The sequence below is a fragment of the Cyclopterus lumpus genome, chromosome 18 (assembly GCF_009769545.1).
Source record: "Cyclopterus lumpus isolate fCycLum1 chromosome 18, fCycLum1.pri, whole genome shotgun sequence".
Lineage (NCBI taxonomy): Eukaryota > Metazoa > Chordata > Actinopteri > Perciformes > Cyclopteridae > Cyclopterus > Cyclopterus lumpus.
In genome coordinates this window covers 9938205-9956176 of record NC_046983.1, presented here as the reverse complement: position 1 = coordinate 9956176, position 17972 = coordinate 9938205, and the positions used below count along the sequence as shown (strand labels likewise).

Here is a 17972-nt window from a genome sequence, read left to right as displayed (position 1 = left end):
TCTTTTCGATTAATACTTGTGCATCGATATGTCTGAAGCATTTTACTGTTAGGAATGTATTTTCCTTTTTATACCCTAAGGTTGTTTCGTCCAGTGGCTCCCAACCCAGGGAGTCAGTCACAAGATGAATCAAAGGGGTTGTGAGAAAAATTCTTCTTCATACCATCAAAAAAAACATTTTGGGGGTGAAATATTGGAACCCTTTATCTCTTTGAGCCTATTTAAATCCAACCATCTGAGAAATGAAATCCCCCTTTAGTAAAAAAAAAAACTTTTGAAACACGGCCCCAACCATTAAGCATCGACATTGTTGTCTTTCTTCCTCTTCATCTCCATCATTTGATGAAGGTGAATTTGTGAAGCATTGGTTTGCTAATTAGTGTTCGTTGATCCCGAACTGCATGTTGGAACAATGACTGCACCCAAACTGCTGTTGTTCACGCCGTCCAGTGTCATCTCTGTGGGGCGTTTTTAGAAAGAACCGTCCTTGCTGATCTTGCCCCAGTTTCTAACTCCCCGGGGTTAGCTGTCGGTTTTGTCAACAACAACAGCCAATCATGTTCCCTCTCTCAAGAAATGTGCTGAGGTTAAAGTTGCAGAATGTCAACAAAAAAAAAAAAACATGCCACTGGTGTCATCAGCTCATTTAAACTCATCAAAGTGTTTGGCTCCTCAACCTGCACAACACTGAAGAAAATAAACCAACGGTGCACCCGCTGGAGGGGCGATCCAGGGGAGAATTAAAATGCATGATTCACAGTCAGTTCATAAGGTAAGCAAAAAAAAAGTATGTGTCAGGGGAGCAGAGAGTGGTAAGTCACATATTTTCACACTTTTTTTTGTTCACGTTATTTGACTGATGGGGCTCACCACCAGTTTTACACACAGATATATCAGTGTACTTGTCAAGAATAATACCACTCTACATGGGCAGACGGGTATACTGAAATAAACCAGATGATGTCACATCTCAGCGTCGGTTTAAATTAGGAAAAAAAATGTGTCCAACATAATTTCAAATTGGAGGAGTGAAGTTTGAAAGATATGGGCATTTACCAGGCAATGAAGGGTCTCATGTTGCATTCAAGTCATGCTGGAGGTATCGTAATTGCCGGTTCCCATCTTGTCCGGAGTGTTCAAATTAACATCCAGTGTGTCATTATGACAACTCTGATATGTCCCACGCTGAAAGTGCCTGAATACCAAACAAACATGGATGTCTTGTGTCAACCAACTCGTACAACAGTCAGATGAAATGACTGCTGGGTATTTTTCTCATCTCTATAGCATCCAGGAAGACGCCATTGATTTGCATCATGTGGAGTGTTTGGATCCATTGCTGGAGTTTGTCCTCTACTAGAGACTAAAAGTCAGGATGTGTCGGCCTCTGCCATCTCAACAAAGACTTATTTTGTAACCGTAAGTCTTCTAACTTAATGGAAGTGTAATAATAAATCTCCCCAGTAAACTGCATCTGTTTCTCTGTGGTTGTGAAACGTAGAAGTCATAGTTGCTTCAGGATATATTTGTGTAGAGTAAATGCCCTCATGCCTCCACGTCTCACATGCTCATGGCAGCACAAGCAGCCTTGGGGGGGGGGGGGGGGGGGGGGGGGTGAGGCCTTCTTGAGAAGTCAAATGACCCGAAATATGATCACTCGAGCAAACACATGAACCTCTTATGCTTTCTTTTCGATTTGGTTTTGGACAAAAGTGAAAGCTTAGAAGTTAAATAATAAAATACATTATAATAAACAAGACCCATATTGTCTTTCTGAGCTTGCTTCGCAGCACCAAGTTGTTTATTTGAATTCCACAGACATTTATTAGTGTGCCAGCGGCACGGGGTACCACTTCATAAAAAAATCATTTTCATAGAGTGCTCATGAAGGCGTACTGAAACCGTAATCCGTGAACGCATATTAAAGTGCATATAGGTCTACTAATTCATCTTAATTTGTGTTTTAAGATGACACCATTGTGTAGACTTCAACCCTCATTTAAAATGGGACTCATTGAGGCAACTCTTGGAGTCCAGTGAGTTTTTAGAAGAATAATACTGTTCATGAGGGATCACACTTTCTCTCCCTCTATGCCCAGTAGGATATATGAAAGTTGTGTGATGGCATCACGCGGGGAGGGGGGGGGTCAAATCCGGTCATGCGCTAATCTGGTATTTAAGGTTCACGGGTTTTGGGGGAACGAAGCAGGAGGCTGGGCGCGTGGAAGGGGACGTTGTATAGGCCTACACATACAGATCAAATAATTTACAATGTGTTAAAGGGATTCACATTCATTTAGGATAAAGTTTAAGTGCATTTTTACAGGTAAATCATCGGTCGGTAGAACTGACTCCAAATCATCCGTGCGTAAAATCTGAGAACCGTTTTTTTTGGTGGAGAAATGTGGCAGCGCTGTTGGTTGGTGCTCGTGGGCGCGGTGGTCGTGAGCGCTCAGTTCCCCAGAGAGTGTGTGACACCCGAAGGTCTCCGGAGTGGACAGTGCTGTCCGTCGCCCTCTGGACTCAACGACGACCCGTGTGGCTCCAGCGCGGGGCGCGGACAGTGCGTGTCCATCACGGTGGACGCGCGGCCGCACGGTCCTCAGTACCCGCACGACGGACGGGATGACCGTGAACGATGGCCGGTCCGTTTCTTCAACCGCACCTGTCAGTGTAACGGAAACTTCAGCGGCTATAACTGCGGCCGCTGCAGACACGGGTGGACGGGGCCCGGCTGTGACCAGCGGATTTCTGTTGGTAAGTGCGCAATGCCTGCATGGGAAATATTCACATTAAAAATTGAGTTTAACTCAAGTTAAGAGGGAATATAGCACATCTGGGGTGGTATGATTCTGTATTGCTCAGTGGCACTTCAGCACTCCTTTGGGACACCACGCCAAGCCCAAATGAACGGATTTCTGCTGGTTTCTTGTCGATTTAACCATTGTGTCTATAGAGCAACAATTGATTATTTTACCAAAATGAATTCACATTATTGCCCCATGAAACAAGCTGAATGTATTTTAAAAAGTTACAGCCCTGAAAATGAGAACAGGGCATTTGATTGAAAAGAATGACTTGGATCAAAACGTCCCTTTTTTTTAATGCGCATTTTTTCTGTACTTCTTTCCTCGGTCATTAAAAAAACTGATCCCCCAAATTACCGCATGACTAGCTGAGTTAATCCACTTTACCTCTTCCGTAATCCCCCCAGTAAGAAGAAACGTGATGCAGCTCAGCGCGGCCGAGAAGCGGGCATTCGTGAGCGCGCTGGACCAGGCCAAGCGCACGGTGCACCCCGACCTGGTGGTCGCCACGCGGCGCTACCCGGAGATCTTCGGGCCCGACGGGAACACCGCGCAGTTCGAGAACATCACTGTCTACAATTACTTCGTGTGGACCCACTACTTCTCGGTCAGCAAGACGTTCCTCGGTGCGGGGCAGGCCAGTTTTGGGGGAGTGGACTTCTCCCACGAGGGGCCCGGTTTTGTCACTTGGCACCGGTTCCACCTGCTGCAGCTGGAGCGAGACATGCAGGTGAGCTGAGAGGAGTAATGGTGACGTCATCACATGCTCAAAGGGATGGGCCGTTGCTTATCCACATCTTGAAATTACCACAGCTTACTAATGCGTCCCCCCCCCCCCCCCCGTCCCCGTCCCCCCCCCCCCCCCCCGTCCCCCCGTCCCCAACTGTATTGATGAAGAAACCAGAACTAATGCCATTTTTTTCATACTCCATTCAAAGTATATCTGTTTATTGTTGTTGTTTTTTGCACTATACAGTCAAAACTAGTTGCGGAAAAGCAATCATACTTCAACTTTCTAAAGTTTCTAAATCCATCAGCATGTGCAGACATATTATATATTTCATGTTAAGTTATTAGAGAACCAATATTATTAAATGTATAATATTCAGATGTATTCATGCAGTGTAAACAGACATTGTCACCCGGCGTTAGTTAAAGCAAATGCCAGTGTGTGTGAGAAAATGATAAGCGATGGATTGCGTGCACTGACTTACCAAACAAGGCTCTCGTTACCTAAGGAGGTGGGAACACATCGTCAGCAACATAAGACAAATAAAGCCTTTATCTTCACGTTCACATAAATAACTCAGCCATGCTTTCGTTTATGCATTTCAAACAACCAGGACATGTTGCAAGACCCCTCCTTCGCTCTGCCCTACTGGAACTTTGCCATTGGTGGGAGCACATGCGACATCTGCACGGATGACCTGATGGGAGCCAGGAGCACCTTTGACATGAATTCCCTCAGCACCAACTCCCTCTTCTCCCAGTGGAGAGTCATATGTGAGAGTGTGGAAGACTACGACACACTGGGAACCATCTGCAACAGTGAGGCGGTTGTTAATTCACCATGCCACAGCGATCCCCCTTCAAGCTGTTAGTGCAGAGAAATGTGTATTCAATTTGGTTCCCGTCTCCTCCCAGACACCGAGACGTCTCCCATCAGAAGGAACCCCGCAGGGAACGTCAACAGGCCGATGGTCCAGCGTCTCCCGGAGCCCAAGGATGTGTCCGACTGTCTGCAGGTCAACGCTTTTGACACGCCGCCCTACTACTCCACCTCCTCCGAAAGCTTCCGAAACACGATTGAAGGTGAGCCACGTTGAAGACATTTCTGTCAAAACCGTGTTTTTTCACACTGACATACAATGTTTCTACGTTTTCGTGTCGTTTTGTTTTGTCGGCAGGCTACAGCGCCCCCCAGGGGAACTATGACCCCGCGGTGAGGAGCCTCCACAACCTGGCTCATCTGTTCCTGAATGGGACGGGAGGACAGACTCACCTCTCCCCCAATGACCCCATCTTCGTCCTGTTGCACACCTACACCGACGCTATATTTGATGAATGGTTGAGAAGACACAGTCCAGGTTTTTCAAAACACTTGTTCTAGTTGTTTACTTTATGAAACATGCTTGTTTTGTACTACTTAATATGTAGCATGGTCGATCATATAGGCTAACTTTAAGTATTTCTTGACAGATTCATCTCTGTATCCCGAAGAAAATGCCCCCATCGGTCACAACAGAGGCTACAACATGGTGCCTTTCTGGCCTCCAGTGACTAACGCTGAGATGTTTGTGACTGCCCCTGAAAATCTTGGTTACACTTACGAAGCTGAATGGCCAGGTATTTCTTTTGGATGGGGTCTGCTTTCAATCGTGCCTTTGAATAAATCCAGACGACGAAAGGCAATAATCCTCCCCCTCTATCCCTCCAGCTCAAGCTTTCACTATGACTGAAATCATCACCATGGCGATAGTCGCAGCCCTCGTGCTCGTCGCGGTCGCTTTCGCCGCCACCACGTGCGCCGTGCGTGCCAAGTCTCACAAGATGGAGGGCCACCAGCCTCTGCTCGGAGACCACTACCAGCGCTACGACGATGACAAAAGCCAATCCGTGGTCTAAGATCGTTGTTTGAACATGAGCCTCTCTCTTTCTACTTTTGACGTGACACAGCAGTGCAGGTTGTTGACGCATGGGTCTGTTTTGTTTTACAAGTAGTACAGATGTGAAGCACTCATTGAAGATGCATTTTTGGAATTGAAAAGGCTTAGATGTATGCAGTACTTTCTACGATAATTGTTTTGCAATGATTTCAATCGTTCGATCTTTGACATTTTCAGTTTCGGGAAAATTTGAAAATGTGTTTAAATAAAGAGAACATGGCCAACTGAAGTGTTGGTGTGATAGTGGTGCCAGCAGATGGTGCTAAACTGGTGCTATCAGAGCTTTTACTGTAAATTACTTTTCAGGATCTGCAATGCCGCCTCCTGTAGTTTAGATTTTGATAATGCACAAAGTAATGAGTAAGGAGATCAGCTGTAAAGGATGTCGATTTAGCTTTTAATATATTTAGCTTTTGAACACAGGACTGGCGTAAAACTAATTAATTAAAACATACACAACCACAAGTCCCACCATGTTTGTAGTCCGTAGATCATTATCGAAGCAAAGTGATGGTTTGAAATACACTGCCCGTGTAATGGAGCGACAACGACCACTAGGGGGTGCAAAAGTTCAATTTCTAAAACGCCATGTTGTTGGGAAGAGAGATATGCTTTAAGGTGAGGGGGGTTTGTACTTAAATGATGGATTAAGATAAATTGATCCAAATGGCCAGCTGAAATGTAATTCACGAAAGAAGAGTTGAAAGAAAAGTGGTTATAATCCGGAGTTCTCACACCATATGCATCTCTTTTTGTCTTTTTTTTTTTTTTTTTACAAAACGTCTATGCGAAATGGTTATTAAGGCTGTTTTGTATACTTTTTGCCGGAATGTTGTTAAAGGATTTACTTCTATGTTCACACTGTGTTTTTTTTCGACTGGGTGATTAAAAAACATTGATAAACTCATCAGAAATATATGAATGTACACAACGAATCACAACTTATTCTATGTAATCTTGTTGCCATTTTCGGAGCACATGTTTAGAGGGTATTCAAGTTGCTTTTCTTTCACGATTTCGCTCCACTATGTTTACCATGCGTTCCTCATGCATTCGAAAGCCTCTGCAGAAACACACAAACACTGTTTATGTGTTAGTCCCGCCATTTGCCCAACTCCTAATTTGTAAAGCAACACCTAAAGAAGAAAAAAAACACACAAAAAAGAAAGTTTTTCATAACACCGAAGTGTCGCTTCACCTGTCAGGTGTCAGGTTTCAGAGGAAGCTCCCTCGTGGGCGGGGCTACCAGGAGCACGTTGTCGTCACACTGTGTCCCTACTGGTCAGCCGGGTGATTGGGAGGTCTGTCGGTGTTATTGGTCCTTCGACACTTCGCCCTGTCAGCCGGCAGAGCACAGTCCCGTGGGGAGTTAAGCGCCTGTTGCGACTCCCGAGCCGACTCTCACCCTGGATGTGGCTCGCGCGCGTCTCTCTCCCCACTCCCCCCCCCCCCACCCCCTCCACGGCCAACTCACAACGAGCTGCGCTTCCGAAGTGTAAACGTGTGCTTCTTCTACTTTTGACGGGTCCACGATGGACGAGGACAACACCGTCCTGCCCGGTTTGAAGGATATAGAGACGAAACTGGGTCTCAAGGTCCCGGACAGCCTGGTTCGTTCTCTCGCCGAAGGAACGCGTCCCGACAAGCACGAGAAGTCTGCGGCGCCGCTTGGAGTGAACCGCAAACTGTGCGCCGGCAATGCGAACTTTAAGAGGCTGGAGAGCAAAATGCTGTTCCTAAAACAAGAAATGGTAAGCGTCTTTTTTTATTTTCTATTTGTCTGTTTAAAACGTCAGGGAATTGGCTCAAGTAACTTTTAAGGTACGCTTAAATATTGTTAAATATAACTAATGTGCTACAAACCATATGGCTCCCGTGTAGAGTGTGTTGAAAGGTTACCGACTTGTAATTACAAGCTAGGTCACTAATGCTGAACGTTAGTTACCGTTCTAATTAGGCTAAAGGAAACCGGAAGTACAATTGGCTGCATTATTAAACCGGCTATTTGAGCAGGGCTTAATGTCAGGTGAGTAAAACGCATTTCTCTCTGTCTAATGCATCACATTTGTTGGCAGAAAGGGGCTCACAGGAAATGCCTGGTGCTCGATGCATAACACGTCCACATATCAACATGTGGTTGTTGGATGCACAGTTCCACTGATGGTTGTTCTGGGCCTCATTGTATCATAAAGCACCTGAAAGCAATGCGCGAGAGCCCATCCACACCTTGATTATTCAAACTACTCTGTAGGTAAATAGACATAGTGCCTGTGTAATGACCTTTTTTAAAATAATAATATAATAATACATATTTATTATAAAGTTATACTTGTTAGACTGAAGCTTTGAAGTTCCAGGGACCCTCCCTCCTTTTTTTTAAGGAAGGTCATGAAAGGTATTAGGATTCCTGAGCAGATGGCCAAGTTGACCGAGTTCGGTTGACTGCAGTGGAGCTTCATCACGGCCAGCAGACGGACCAATCGACCCGGAGAGTTTGTTTTGATGGGCTGACATTTACGTCACAGAGCCATGGAGATCCATAACAGGCCGATAACAGTATTTTAAAAAATGGAACAGCCCTTGGTTTGACTCGCTTGTGTTTCAACCTGACAGTCCATGCTGTCTTGTAATTGTGTTGGTATAAGAAAAAAGAAAAAAAAATTAATTCCGTCTAACGCCATTAGTGGTCTCTTATTGCCGGACAGCTAATTTAAAATGTGAGCCATTTTGGGCTTCTCTGTTGGTGCGGCTCCCATCACAATTTAATCTCTAATCCAATCAGCCTGCTCCGACACACACACTTTTCGCAACATCATTGTGTTAAGCTACATTTTACAATACTTGAGGGGCCTATCAAAGGAGCAAATGAACTGAAAAAGGTTATGGATCAGCCCTTATTAGTTTCATATGACAAATTATACTTGTGTTTCTATCCAGCGGAGACCAAATCATGCAGCGCTGATTGTGTTGCCCAAACTCATCTCGTGCTACCGACCCTCTGGTGCCACCTTATTAACACAAGATCGCCGCTTGGACTCAAACAGCAATACAACTCCACCTGCTTGTGTGTGTGTGTGTGTGTGTGTGAGTGTGTCTGTGTGTGTGTGTGTGTGTGTGTGTGTAGCGGGTGGTTATTCTGACAAAACAAACACACCGGGAGCAATGTGAGTCAAATGAAGCCGGGTTGTAAATCCACTCCAAAGAAGGTCTGTTGTATCAAGACAGCTGCCTGGAGCACTGTACCAGCCTTGTTTACCTTCATTTGCCTCGGTGCGTTTTGAATGTCGCAGGTTGTTACAGCTGTTCCTTCACCACTTTTCCTTCTGACAGTGTCTGAGTGTTAGTCACCCAGTGACACAGGAATCCCTTTGATCGACCCCCATATGCTGTCCACTTCCATCCCCAGTCAATGGCACGGTTTGTCATGGCAGGGAGTTAAATCAATGGCCATACTGTTTAAAATAGGCATGTCGTTCAGAATCCTGGAGGCAAACAATTTCCTGGATGTTCTGTTATATGTAGTAGTTTGTCCTTTTTTCCGGTGCCACATAGTTAAGTCTCAAAGATTGATAGTCTAAACATAATGGCACATAGTGTTCTGCCCATATGAGGATATATGAATGCTAACAGTGGTTGAGAAATGAAATCTCACCACAAGGTTCATTAAGCAGCTGATCCGGAGCTTTTCTTCATACCACATGATCCTCAACCGCAGTTGGATATTGCCCAGTTAATATAGAATTTTTTGGAGTACTTTCATCTCTCGCATCCATGTTGGTTTAAAAGCAGAGGTTCAGTCTGCTAATGAAACCCATCCCATATGAAATGTTGAACCTCTACTTTCTGATGCTGGATCATCCCATAAGTAACATGACATTGACCGGGATGCTTTTCTCCAACTCATAGGCACATCTACGAGCCATCGACGTGAAGCTGATGCAGCAACTTATGTCAATCAACGAGGGCATCGAGTCCATCCGTTGGATGATCGAAGACAAGGGAGGCGTGGCCAGCCAAGAGGGCAGCCTGACGGGCAGCTTGTACAGCCTGTCGGACAGCCTGGACGGTACCTCGCTGCGAGGCAGCTTCAACAGCTTGAACGACGGCAACAGCGACGGGCTAGATAGTCTGTCTGTGGGTAGCTACTTGGACACTCTCGCAGAGGACCTCCCGGAGGACCCCTCACCGACCGATCTTGACTGTTTTGTTGATAAAACTGTTATTGATGGGGATACTTTCAGCAAATCACCACTGAAAGTCAGGGTGGAATCGGATGAATACTACTGCTTTGGATAACGACGAGCTAAGCACAGTGGTGACAGAGACTACTGAGATGTTATGTGAAGAAAGATTTTAAAAATGTGTTCTTCACAAATTAACACGGCAAAAGCGACAGCCGATGTGTTTGCAAGGACTTTCCAAAAATGAGCTAAAACCAGCGTCCTTATGTTGTGGTTTGATCACACCTCATCAAATCATTGCAACTTACTGTCACACCACAAGTGAAAACATCTTCACAGTTCTTTGAGTCTTAATATTTTTATCATGCAGGTCCATTGAATACAAAAGGTGCTCGGTTCTGATTTAAAGATTGTATTTATTGTGAGAGTTATCCAATCCCTCGGCAGTTTATTTTCACAGACGGAGTACCTCTCAAACTAAAATTGGTGAATGAGAGTAGCAACATAAGCTGACACAACAAATGTTCTTTATCAGCTTTGTGTCGGGTCAACCCCAATCACCTGATTTTAGCAAAGGAGTAGATTAAGATTTAGCAGCCACTTGGAAAATTGGACGTTTCCTGCTGAGCGATTCAAGTGGAGTAAACTATTTAAGGTGGAAAAGTGGTACGTTTAAGTGTTAAAGCAAGTGCAATTTGCTTCCATGCCAAATTCTGAGCTCCACCCGCTACACATGTTAAGCTTGTAATTATTTGTACTTAAATGTTTAGACTGATGGAAGTTCCGAAGCTAAATGAGTCTGCAATAGTTAAACATTCAAGAGATTAGTAGCACATGCAGAGCACAGATGCTTGACTGAAAACCAAAGCAATTTGATTGTCTTATAGATAACTTAGGCCTGAAGCAAAACCCTGCTAATGCCTGATGGGAGATGTTGATGACAGTGGACACGTGTGTGTACATTTTAATTCTCTGTTGTCAAAAACAGGTTTGTTGTTTTAGCTTTATTGTGTTGATCTGTCATTTGTATTTTACACTGTCTGCATTTGTTTTTTTTTGTATTGGTTGCTGTTCATTTTGTTGTGAAAATGAAATAATATATTGTGATTTTTCTCCTGCTCACATTGTGTAAGTCTTTTATGCATGAGTTTTTTTCCAAACCTAATCCTAAAAAAATCCTAAAAAAAAAAACCGTTCACAGACCTCGTTATGGAACCATAATGAGATGGTAAGTGAACATTGTGGTGCTTTCTGTTTGAGGGGGGGGGGTATAATTAAGTTAAGAATAATCTCTTGCCCTGTGTAATATGGCATGGAACATTACCCTTATTAATTCACTTTGTCACTCCATGTCCGATTTTCGATTCTAAATTTGGCAAATGATTGCGTCTTGTGCCCTTTAAACTTCCCAAGCTAATCGCAGAGGAATGCCACTTAGGATAATATTCAGGATGGCATACCGAGTACTATAATAGATGACGAATTATATGACCAAAACTCTGATGTGTGCCATGCTTTGGCTGAACTTAATATGAAAATAACTAATCAAAAGGGAGACAGAATTGAATCTTTTTTTTAATGCATCTCACCATCATCTTTCATGAGATAATTGAAGTTCCAGACAGACCATACAGGGAAAGTCATTATAGGAAAGATGAGCCGCGTGGACTCTTTGGCTTGCATGTGAATGAGTGGCCACGGGGCACAGCGCTCCACTGGTTCTCATTACTGTGATCTGACAGCAGGACGCTGCTTTTGAAATGCTGCCGCGATGGATTAGTCGTCATTGACTTACTTTGTCCGAAGAGCTGTCTCGTGTGAGGATCTCGTCTCGTTTGAAACTGGCGTTCATGAAACCACCGCCGAAGGGTCGTGTGGCTGTTTTCTGAACGCGTTGCAGCCGTTTTGTGTAACAGGAAATGCCCCCAATTACACAAAGGACACTTTTAGTGTTGGTCAGTTCCAGACAGATATAATCACTTTATCTAAGCGCACTTGTAACTTTGTCTCGCACCAAGTGCAAAGCAGCTTTATTTGGTTTTATGCTGCCTTTCCTTATCTCTACCTCCCAGAGGCTTTGGCAAGCTTAAGTTCCCTGTCTAGCTGAACCACACTAAACCAAGGAGTTCCCTCTACTCCACCACATTTCATGTCTCAACAAATGTAACCGTTTCATGACAGTTAACTTAAGTTAATATCCCTCAGGGGGAAAATGTTGAGAGTTGAACTTGTGGCATGGAAATAATTGGACACACGAAACAGGTTCTGCAGGTTTATGGTGTAATAGCTCAGAGTCAAAATTCCTCAGAGCTACATGGTAGACTACACTTGAACAGAAGTGGCCTTTTGGGCCTTTCTCTGTCCATATAAGTGTGCATTTCCTACATAAAAGGGAGGACCATTTGACACTGGCTTTGTAGTGAAGATGAGGGTTGTCTTTCATTAAATCATCCAATTGCATTTTAGAAAATATATTTTGTTGCTCATTCCAAGATAAAACTATTATATTACCTGTTACTATATAACTGTCCCGTTTAGAAAATGTGAGAGAGAGATCATGATATTTGTACATTATAGTCCAGGGAGTTATCTATTATTCAACAATTGTAGTCCCCCTATTCTGTGGGTGAATGACACCCAGGCTGTGTGGATAGCAAACAGAGGTCAAAAAGAGTTTTTTCTTTTTTTCATTCTCTTAGTTAGTCCTCCGTTACTTTGCTTGAGGACAAATAATTACACTTGCGTACATTCGAGACAGCAGGGATCCATTAACTAATTAGACACTGGGGTTGGGCCTGTGCCACAAGATGAAGGGAAACCAATACCTCTGGTATCTGGGAGACTGATACAGGATATGGGTTACTGGAGTTGGTTTTGGGTGGCGGGGCGGGGTGGGGGTGAAAAGAGCCAAAGACACAGTAAGCCGCAGATAGCTGGTAAATATACACAATTGTCAAGTTACTTTATTCTGGCTTCATTAGCTTTTCCATCTTTGGGCCTCTGGTTTGGTTCCCAGTGCTGTTGGTGTTCCCACTGCTCTATAAACATCACAGTTGTATTAAAGAGAGTGCACGTCTTGTGCATAACAAGGTTGACTTCAGAACAAATGTTTGTGAGGGCCCTGCATGCCATGCAGAAACGCTAATGCTTGTGATGGATGGAGCACATTACATCCACTATGTCGACCTTATTACATTCCCAGACACGAGGAGCTCCATGTCGGGAGATTTATGAAGCCGTGGAAAACTTAATAAGGCCTGTCCCATAGCATGAATATCTTGTTTCGTCTAGGAAAAATACTTAATGAATGTCAAGGTTAGCCACAAGCCCAATGTTGTGCTTGACATGAGATTTTCCGCACTGCCGACGCGATGATAGCGGCAACTTCAGACCAAGCATGTACCTCATTCGGAGAAGATTATTACATAAGGGGAAGTCATATATGTCTACCGTATGCGTTAGGGAAACATCTGTTTTATAGGAAGTTCTTGACGGAACTCCCAGCTGGCCTTCTGCCAAGCTGTGGATCTGTGAGTCACTTCTTGGGAGCCTTGTTAAACTCCAGTGCTCCTGGGAGCCACCGTTAACCAAACGGAGCCGAAGAGACGCACCACTGTTAACGTCAGAGCAAACATTAAACATTAACGATGGCCGCCACTGCTCTCATAAATTAGCTCAGCTGAGATTTAGAAAGAGGACCCTTTTAAGCTTCTGTAAACATGACACAGAAAACATCTGAGAAACACAAATACAGAAAGTGGCCAGCCTGAGAACGGAGCACTCCTGCAGGCTGGTCAGGCTGCATTATGTTCATAACTCATGGGGTTATTTTTAATCAGCATATACACAACGAGTTCTTGATTATTTATCAGATGTAGTTACAGCTAAAAAGATTACAAATCGCCCCATGAGACTTCTCTTCTGGGACATTTTTCTTCTGGTATTTGGAAATGAATCGCTACAGTCTTAATTGTTGTGCCTCAGTGGGCCTTTGGTTTGTTCACATTCCAGCGCCACACTTTAACCTATAGGCCTAACCCCTGAGGATTCACCAGACATTATTGGGAGACCTTATATTGTTTGCGACGCTATGTGAAAACATATGCTGTCATGTAATTGGCTGAAGAGTCAGAAACACTCCGTGAACTTGCAGAAAGAGAGCTGGCAGTTGTCACGGTAAGCTACTAAATACGACAGTTAATAAAGCCTCATATGAGTATTTCGTTTGGTCTCAGCATTGATATGTTGACCCTGTTGTGCTTTGTAGTTAGAAAAATGACACTAAAAAAAAAAAGAGATATCCGAAGTTTGTTCCCCACCCAGAGGGTCGTTGTTAGCTAGCTAGTAGCAGGCTAACACAGTGCTAACCTGCATCCTGTTGAGATGCATTCAGGAAACTCAGAAATCAGGTTGAGGAAGCAGCAGCTGGACCATCAGGGCTCCAGGTGAGGTCTTACATTGATTCTGTGTTGAGGTGTATTATCATGGCTGACAGGGTAAACTTTGTCTACCTGTTTTTAAGTGAATTATTATTATGTTAAAACATGCATGTGCAGACTAGGCTAAGTTTTCTTTGCTCTTTAGGGAACAGTCAGTTTGAGTGACAGTGATCGTCATGGAGTGAGTGTAGCAGTGTCCTGGACATGAGGAATGAACATATTATCCTGACCTTTAACTCATCAGAGTCCAGCAACTTCAGTACAAGGAGTTCCGGTTTCAGTAGTATCTGTGGCTGCATTATAGTCCTACATTGAAAAAGGTACATTGTTTTTTGAGTGTGTCAAAGCATACACCATCAAAAAGACCACACTGGAAAAAAGAATGACCCAGCCTTCTGCTTAAAGGGTTTTAGTCATTGAAAAAATGCCATTGAAAGATTTAATCTCCATCAAGCGAGTAAAGCAAACCATCATGCTGTAACATCAAATGCATTGGAGAAAATGTCAGTTCACACACAACTACGACGCGCAATGGCTAAAACACAGCAGGAGGCAAGGCACTGTCGAATAAAAAGTATGATAGATTTATTTTCACTACACAACTGGTAAAAGCTGTTTTATGTATATGTTTTGGATATAGAATATACTGTTACTCTATATTGGAATTTTAGCAGAACTTTTCGTACTCATTTATTTATTATTATTATTTATTTGGTGCATAATACTGTTTTGTATTTAAACTAAGGTTGTATTACTGTAATTATGTTTTAAATCAGTTCCAAGTTACACAAATGTTAATATATTTTAATAAAGTTTGCCTGTTCAACATAATATCAAATACGTTTTTTTTTTTTATATATGGGGGGGGGGGAAGCTGGCAGTGTCCCTACCAATGCTGAGAACAAACCTACGCCCTTGCATTTAGCGCGGGGAGATTGTGCCCCACGGGCTAGCTCACGGCTGCTGCTCTGCCCGACACTCATACGGGGGTTAAACCTGAGAACGCCGGCCCAGCCAGCAGCGTCGTCTTGGATGCATAGCACACACTCTCCGGTGTTAGCTCTGGCAACACTCTTCATCATTGTTTGCGCTGTTATCACCGATAGCTGCGCGGGTTTAGCTGTCGTCGTCTCGATAGCCATGCGGAGGCAATATATACGTTTCTATACTCTAATAATGCATTAATGATGCACTCTACATTTCTTATTGAGCACTATTGATAAATGTGAGTTATGAAGATTTTACAATAGCACAATATAGCTCAAATTACAAAACAACATGACAATGACATTAGCCTAAATGATCAAATACAGTTGGTTAGGTTAGCATAGTTTGATATGTCCTTGTCCTAAACTGAATGAACACTACCTAACTAACTAATTAACTCTGAAACAAATAGATGTATTTAAAATTAAAGTCATACCTACATTTACCAATACTATATAGTTTTTCCCTGTTCTTCTGAGCAGTTATGACTTCCTGTTCATATGCTGTAGTTGATGGCCCTTCTGGCCGTTCCAAAGTCAAGGCTTAAATCAAAGGGTGACCGTGCTTTTGTCATCAGAGCCCCTCGACTTTGGAACGACCTACCTGAGGGGATAAGGCTCGCAGAATCAGTAACTTCTTTTAAATCACGTCTTAAAACCCATTTGTATAGAACTGCTTTTCCCTATTTTAGTTTGTCTGTTCTGCTTTATTTTGTATTTGTATTTTTCTATTCCTCTATTGTGTTCATTGCCTATATGGCATTGTCTCCTTTGCCTCGTGTATTTTCTGAAATGTTTACTTGTATTGATGTTATGTTTTTACCTTGCTTCTATGTAGAGCACTTTGTAAACCCTGTTTTTAAAGGTGCTCTATAAATAAAGTTATTATTATTATTGCTTTTGAATCTGCTCTGCTTCGTGAATCAAAAGTTTGAAAGCAGCCAATCCTAAGAACTTAGGACACACAAAAAGTAACTGATTTACAATTATCTCAAACAACCCAATGCTCATATAAGAAAGAAGGACAAAACAAGAAACTCTTTGTCCCCTTGAAGAATGAAAAACTATCAATTAACTTAATTATTCATTATACATTTAATTATGCTGTGATGGAGACGCAATCAGGGGCTGGTTGTGAACTTATTTTCTATTGAGAGCACAAACTGGTGGAACCAGTTATGCAATGTGCCCACCACTAATGTCCACATACTCATCACCTATTATGATGTGTTCCCATTCATGCTATGAACTAAGGATTGGCCAATTAGTCATCATTAGTCACAACGAGTGTAACCTTTATCTTTGCTCTACTTAGAGCCAGCAGAGTTTAAGATATCACATATTGCAGTGCAGGTAAAGGGCACCACAGTAGAACACGTATAAGCCACCCTGATGCACTAGTTCAGACTCAGTTCAGTGCCTCCAGTATTCGCAACCTATTTTCCATTTGTCTCTCTTTTACCCCTTGTAGCCTATCTTTTGAGTCACCCTCTCACTCCCCGTCTGTGTGTGTGATGGCTCTCTGCATTGGGTGCCTTTTCCCCGACCACACTACCGCGGGCCGAGCCTGCTGAGCCGGGTGAGATTAAACAGCAGGCTACATCAGCCAGGAACCTTCAACGGATAGAGAGGAGAGAACAAAACAAACCTCTATCCCATTTGATCCCCCTGTTTTTCACTCCCTTCTCTTTCTATCCGGGCCAGGAAGCCTTTCCATGACTATATTAGGAATCAAAGGGACTTCTACAGAAGCCACTGACCCGGCCACAGCTTTTGAACTTTTGCTTTGCTCTTTGATAGCCAAGTTGTGACTCATAAAAAAGAAATACATGTTATCATGGTTACTTTGAGGCTTACGGAAGTTGCAGTGTATGTGATTATTTCAGCTGTACTGCACTTTTTGTCTGTGGGTTAGCCTTGTATTTGATGAGTTATGGAACAAGACAGACATGCAATCAAAACGGACACAAACAACCATTTAAGATAATCTCACATTGATTATTTCCATACTGGTTTTAACGGCATGTGCGTGAGAAACCCTTCCAGCAACATGGCAAACAGGCAACATGAAGCCAAAAGGTCAAACGTCTTTTCAAATGTTTCCTGGCAACGAGATGACCCTGTGTCGTTAAGGGAGCAGAGCCGAGGCTACTCCTTCGTTGGCAAATGTGGCTAATGTTTCCCCGTAGATGTCTGCTTTGTAATATACCTGGACACTGATTCAGTCAAATGAGGGCAGTTTGGGGTCAACCAGAAAGCAGTACAATCGATTGACCCAGAGAGGTCAAGGCACGTTCATCAGCTGACTTTTTGTTGGAGTCGTTTGGACTTTCTACCGATCTGCTAGAAAGTAGCTCATGTTTATGTTATTCTGCCAGGAGCTGTTTTCAGGAAGTTGTTATTTTATTATCCTAACTGGTGCATATTTGCATTTGTCCACATGTGAGCCGGCTTTGTTTTAATCCAAGAGACGCATACGATTTTAAGTGAAAGACTGCCAGTGCTGAGAAGAAAATAGAGGCCATAGATCATGTTTGTTGTGTTTACTCCCAAGTTATTTTTCTACCTTTTGTCAAGTCTCATGCAGCATTCTTCTTCTGTTGCCTCGAGCTCTTCGAGTATTGCCTTCTGTCTGTTATTTTCTGCCTTTTTGTTTCTTTGGATTTGCTCTTCTGTCTTCATTACTGTACACAAGAGTATCATAGCTTTCTTTGTCACCATGGGATTCTATTTTCCCAATCGTTGTCTGTCTGCACCCTCTCATAAACTGTCATCCTTCCTGGGAAAAGAGATGTGATCCCCTTGGGAAAGAACAAATAGTTTACTCCCCCACAACTGTCCAAAAGACACTCCCATGGTCATCCTGTGGCACTGCAGTTGGCATAGCTGTTGT

The 17972-nt window shown here is 43.3% G+C and overlaps 2 protein-coding genes across 2 annotated transcripts; both read left to right on the top strand.

The window, feature by feature from the left end:
• The first annotated feature begins 2402 nt into the window (after positions 1–2402).
• On the top strand, positions 2403–5432 carry LOC117747797 (5,6-dihydroxyindole-2-carboxylic acid oxidase-like). The gene is made up of 7 exons (XM_034557271.1): positions 2403–2757; positions 3215–3537; positions 4151–4355; positions 4452–4619; positions 4715–4894; positions 5007–5153; positions 5245–5432. The coding sequence occupies exons 1-7, from the start codon at positions 2403–2405 to the stop codon at positions 5430–5432; spliced, it is 1566 nt and encodes a 521-aa protein (XP_034413162.1).
• Positions 5433–6793: 1361 nt separating this feature from the next.
• On the top strand, positions 6794–10774 carry LOC117748117 (leucine rich adaptor protein 1-like). The gene is made up of 2 exons (XM_034557745.1): positions 6794–7224; positions 9380–10774. Exons 1-2 carry the CDS (start codon positions 7006–7008, stop codon positions 9767–9769), a joined length of 609 nt encoding a protein of 202 aa, XP_034413636.1. The 5' UTR covers positions 6794–7005; the 3' UTR covers positions 9770–10774.
• Positions 10775–17972: the final 7198 nt, after the last annotated feature.

What these genes read in the sequence shown, in the direction of transcription:
- LOC117747797 (XM_034557271.1), top strand. Translation starts at nt 2,403, where the DNA reads ATGTGGCAGCGCTGTTGGTTGGTGCTCGTGGGCGCGGTGGTCGTGAGC. An exon ending in AGCTGGAGCGAGACATGCAG is followed by an intron (nt 3,538 to 4,150) that starts GTGAGCTGAGAG and finishes TCAAACAACCAG; the next exon opens with GACATGTTGCAAGACCCCTC. An exon ending in CTTCCGAAACACGATTGAAG is followed by an intron (nt 4,620 to 4,714) that starts GTGAGCCACGTT and finishes TTTTGTCGGCAG; the next exon opens with GCTACAGCGCCCCCCAGGGG.
- LOC117748117 (XM_034557745.1), top strand. Translation starts at nt 7,006, where the DNA reads ATGGACGAGGACAACACCGTCCTGCCCGGTTTGAAGGATATAGAGACG. An exon ending in TGTTCCTAAAACAAGAAATG is followed by an intron (nt 7,225 to 9,379) that starts GTAAGCGTCTTT and finishes TCCAACTCATAG; the next exon opens with GCACATCTACGAGCCATCGA.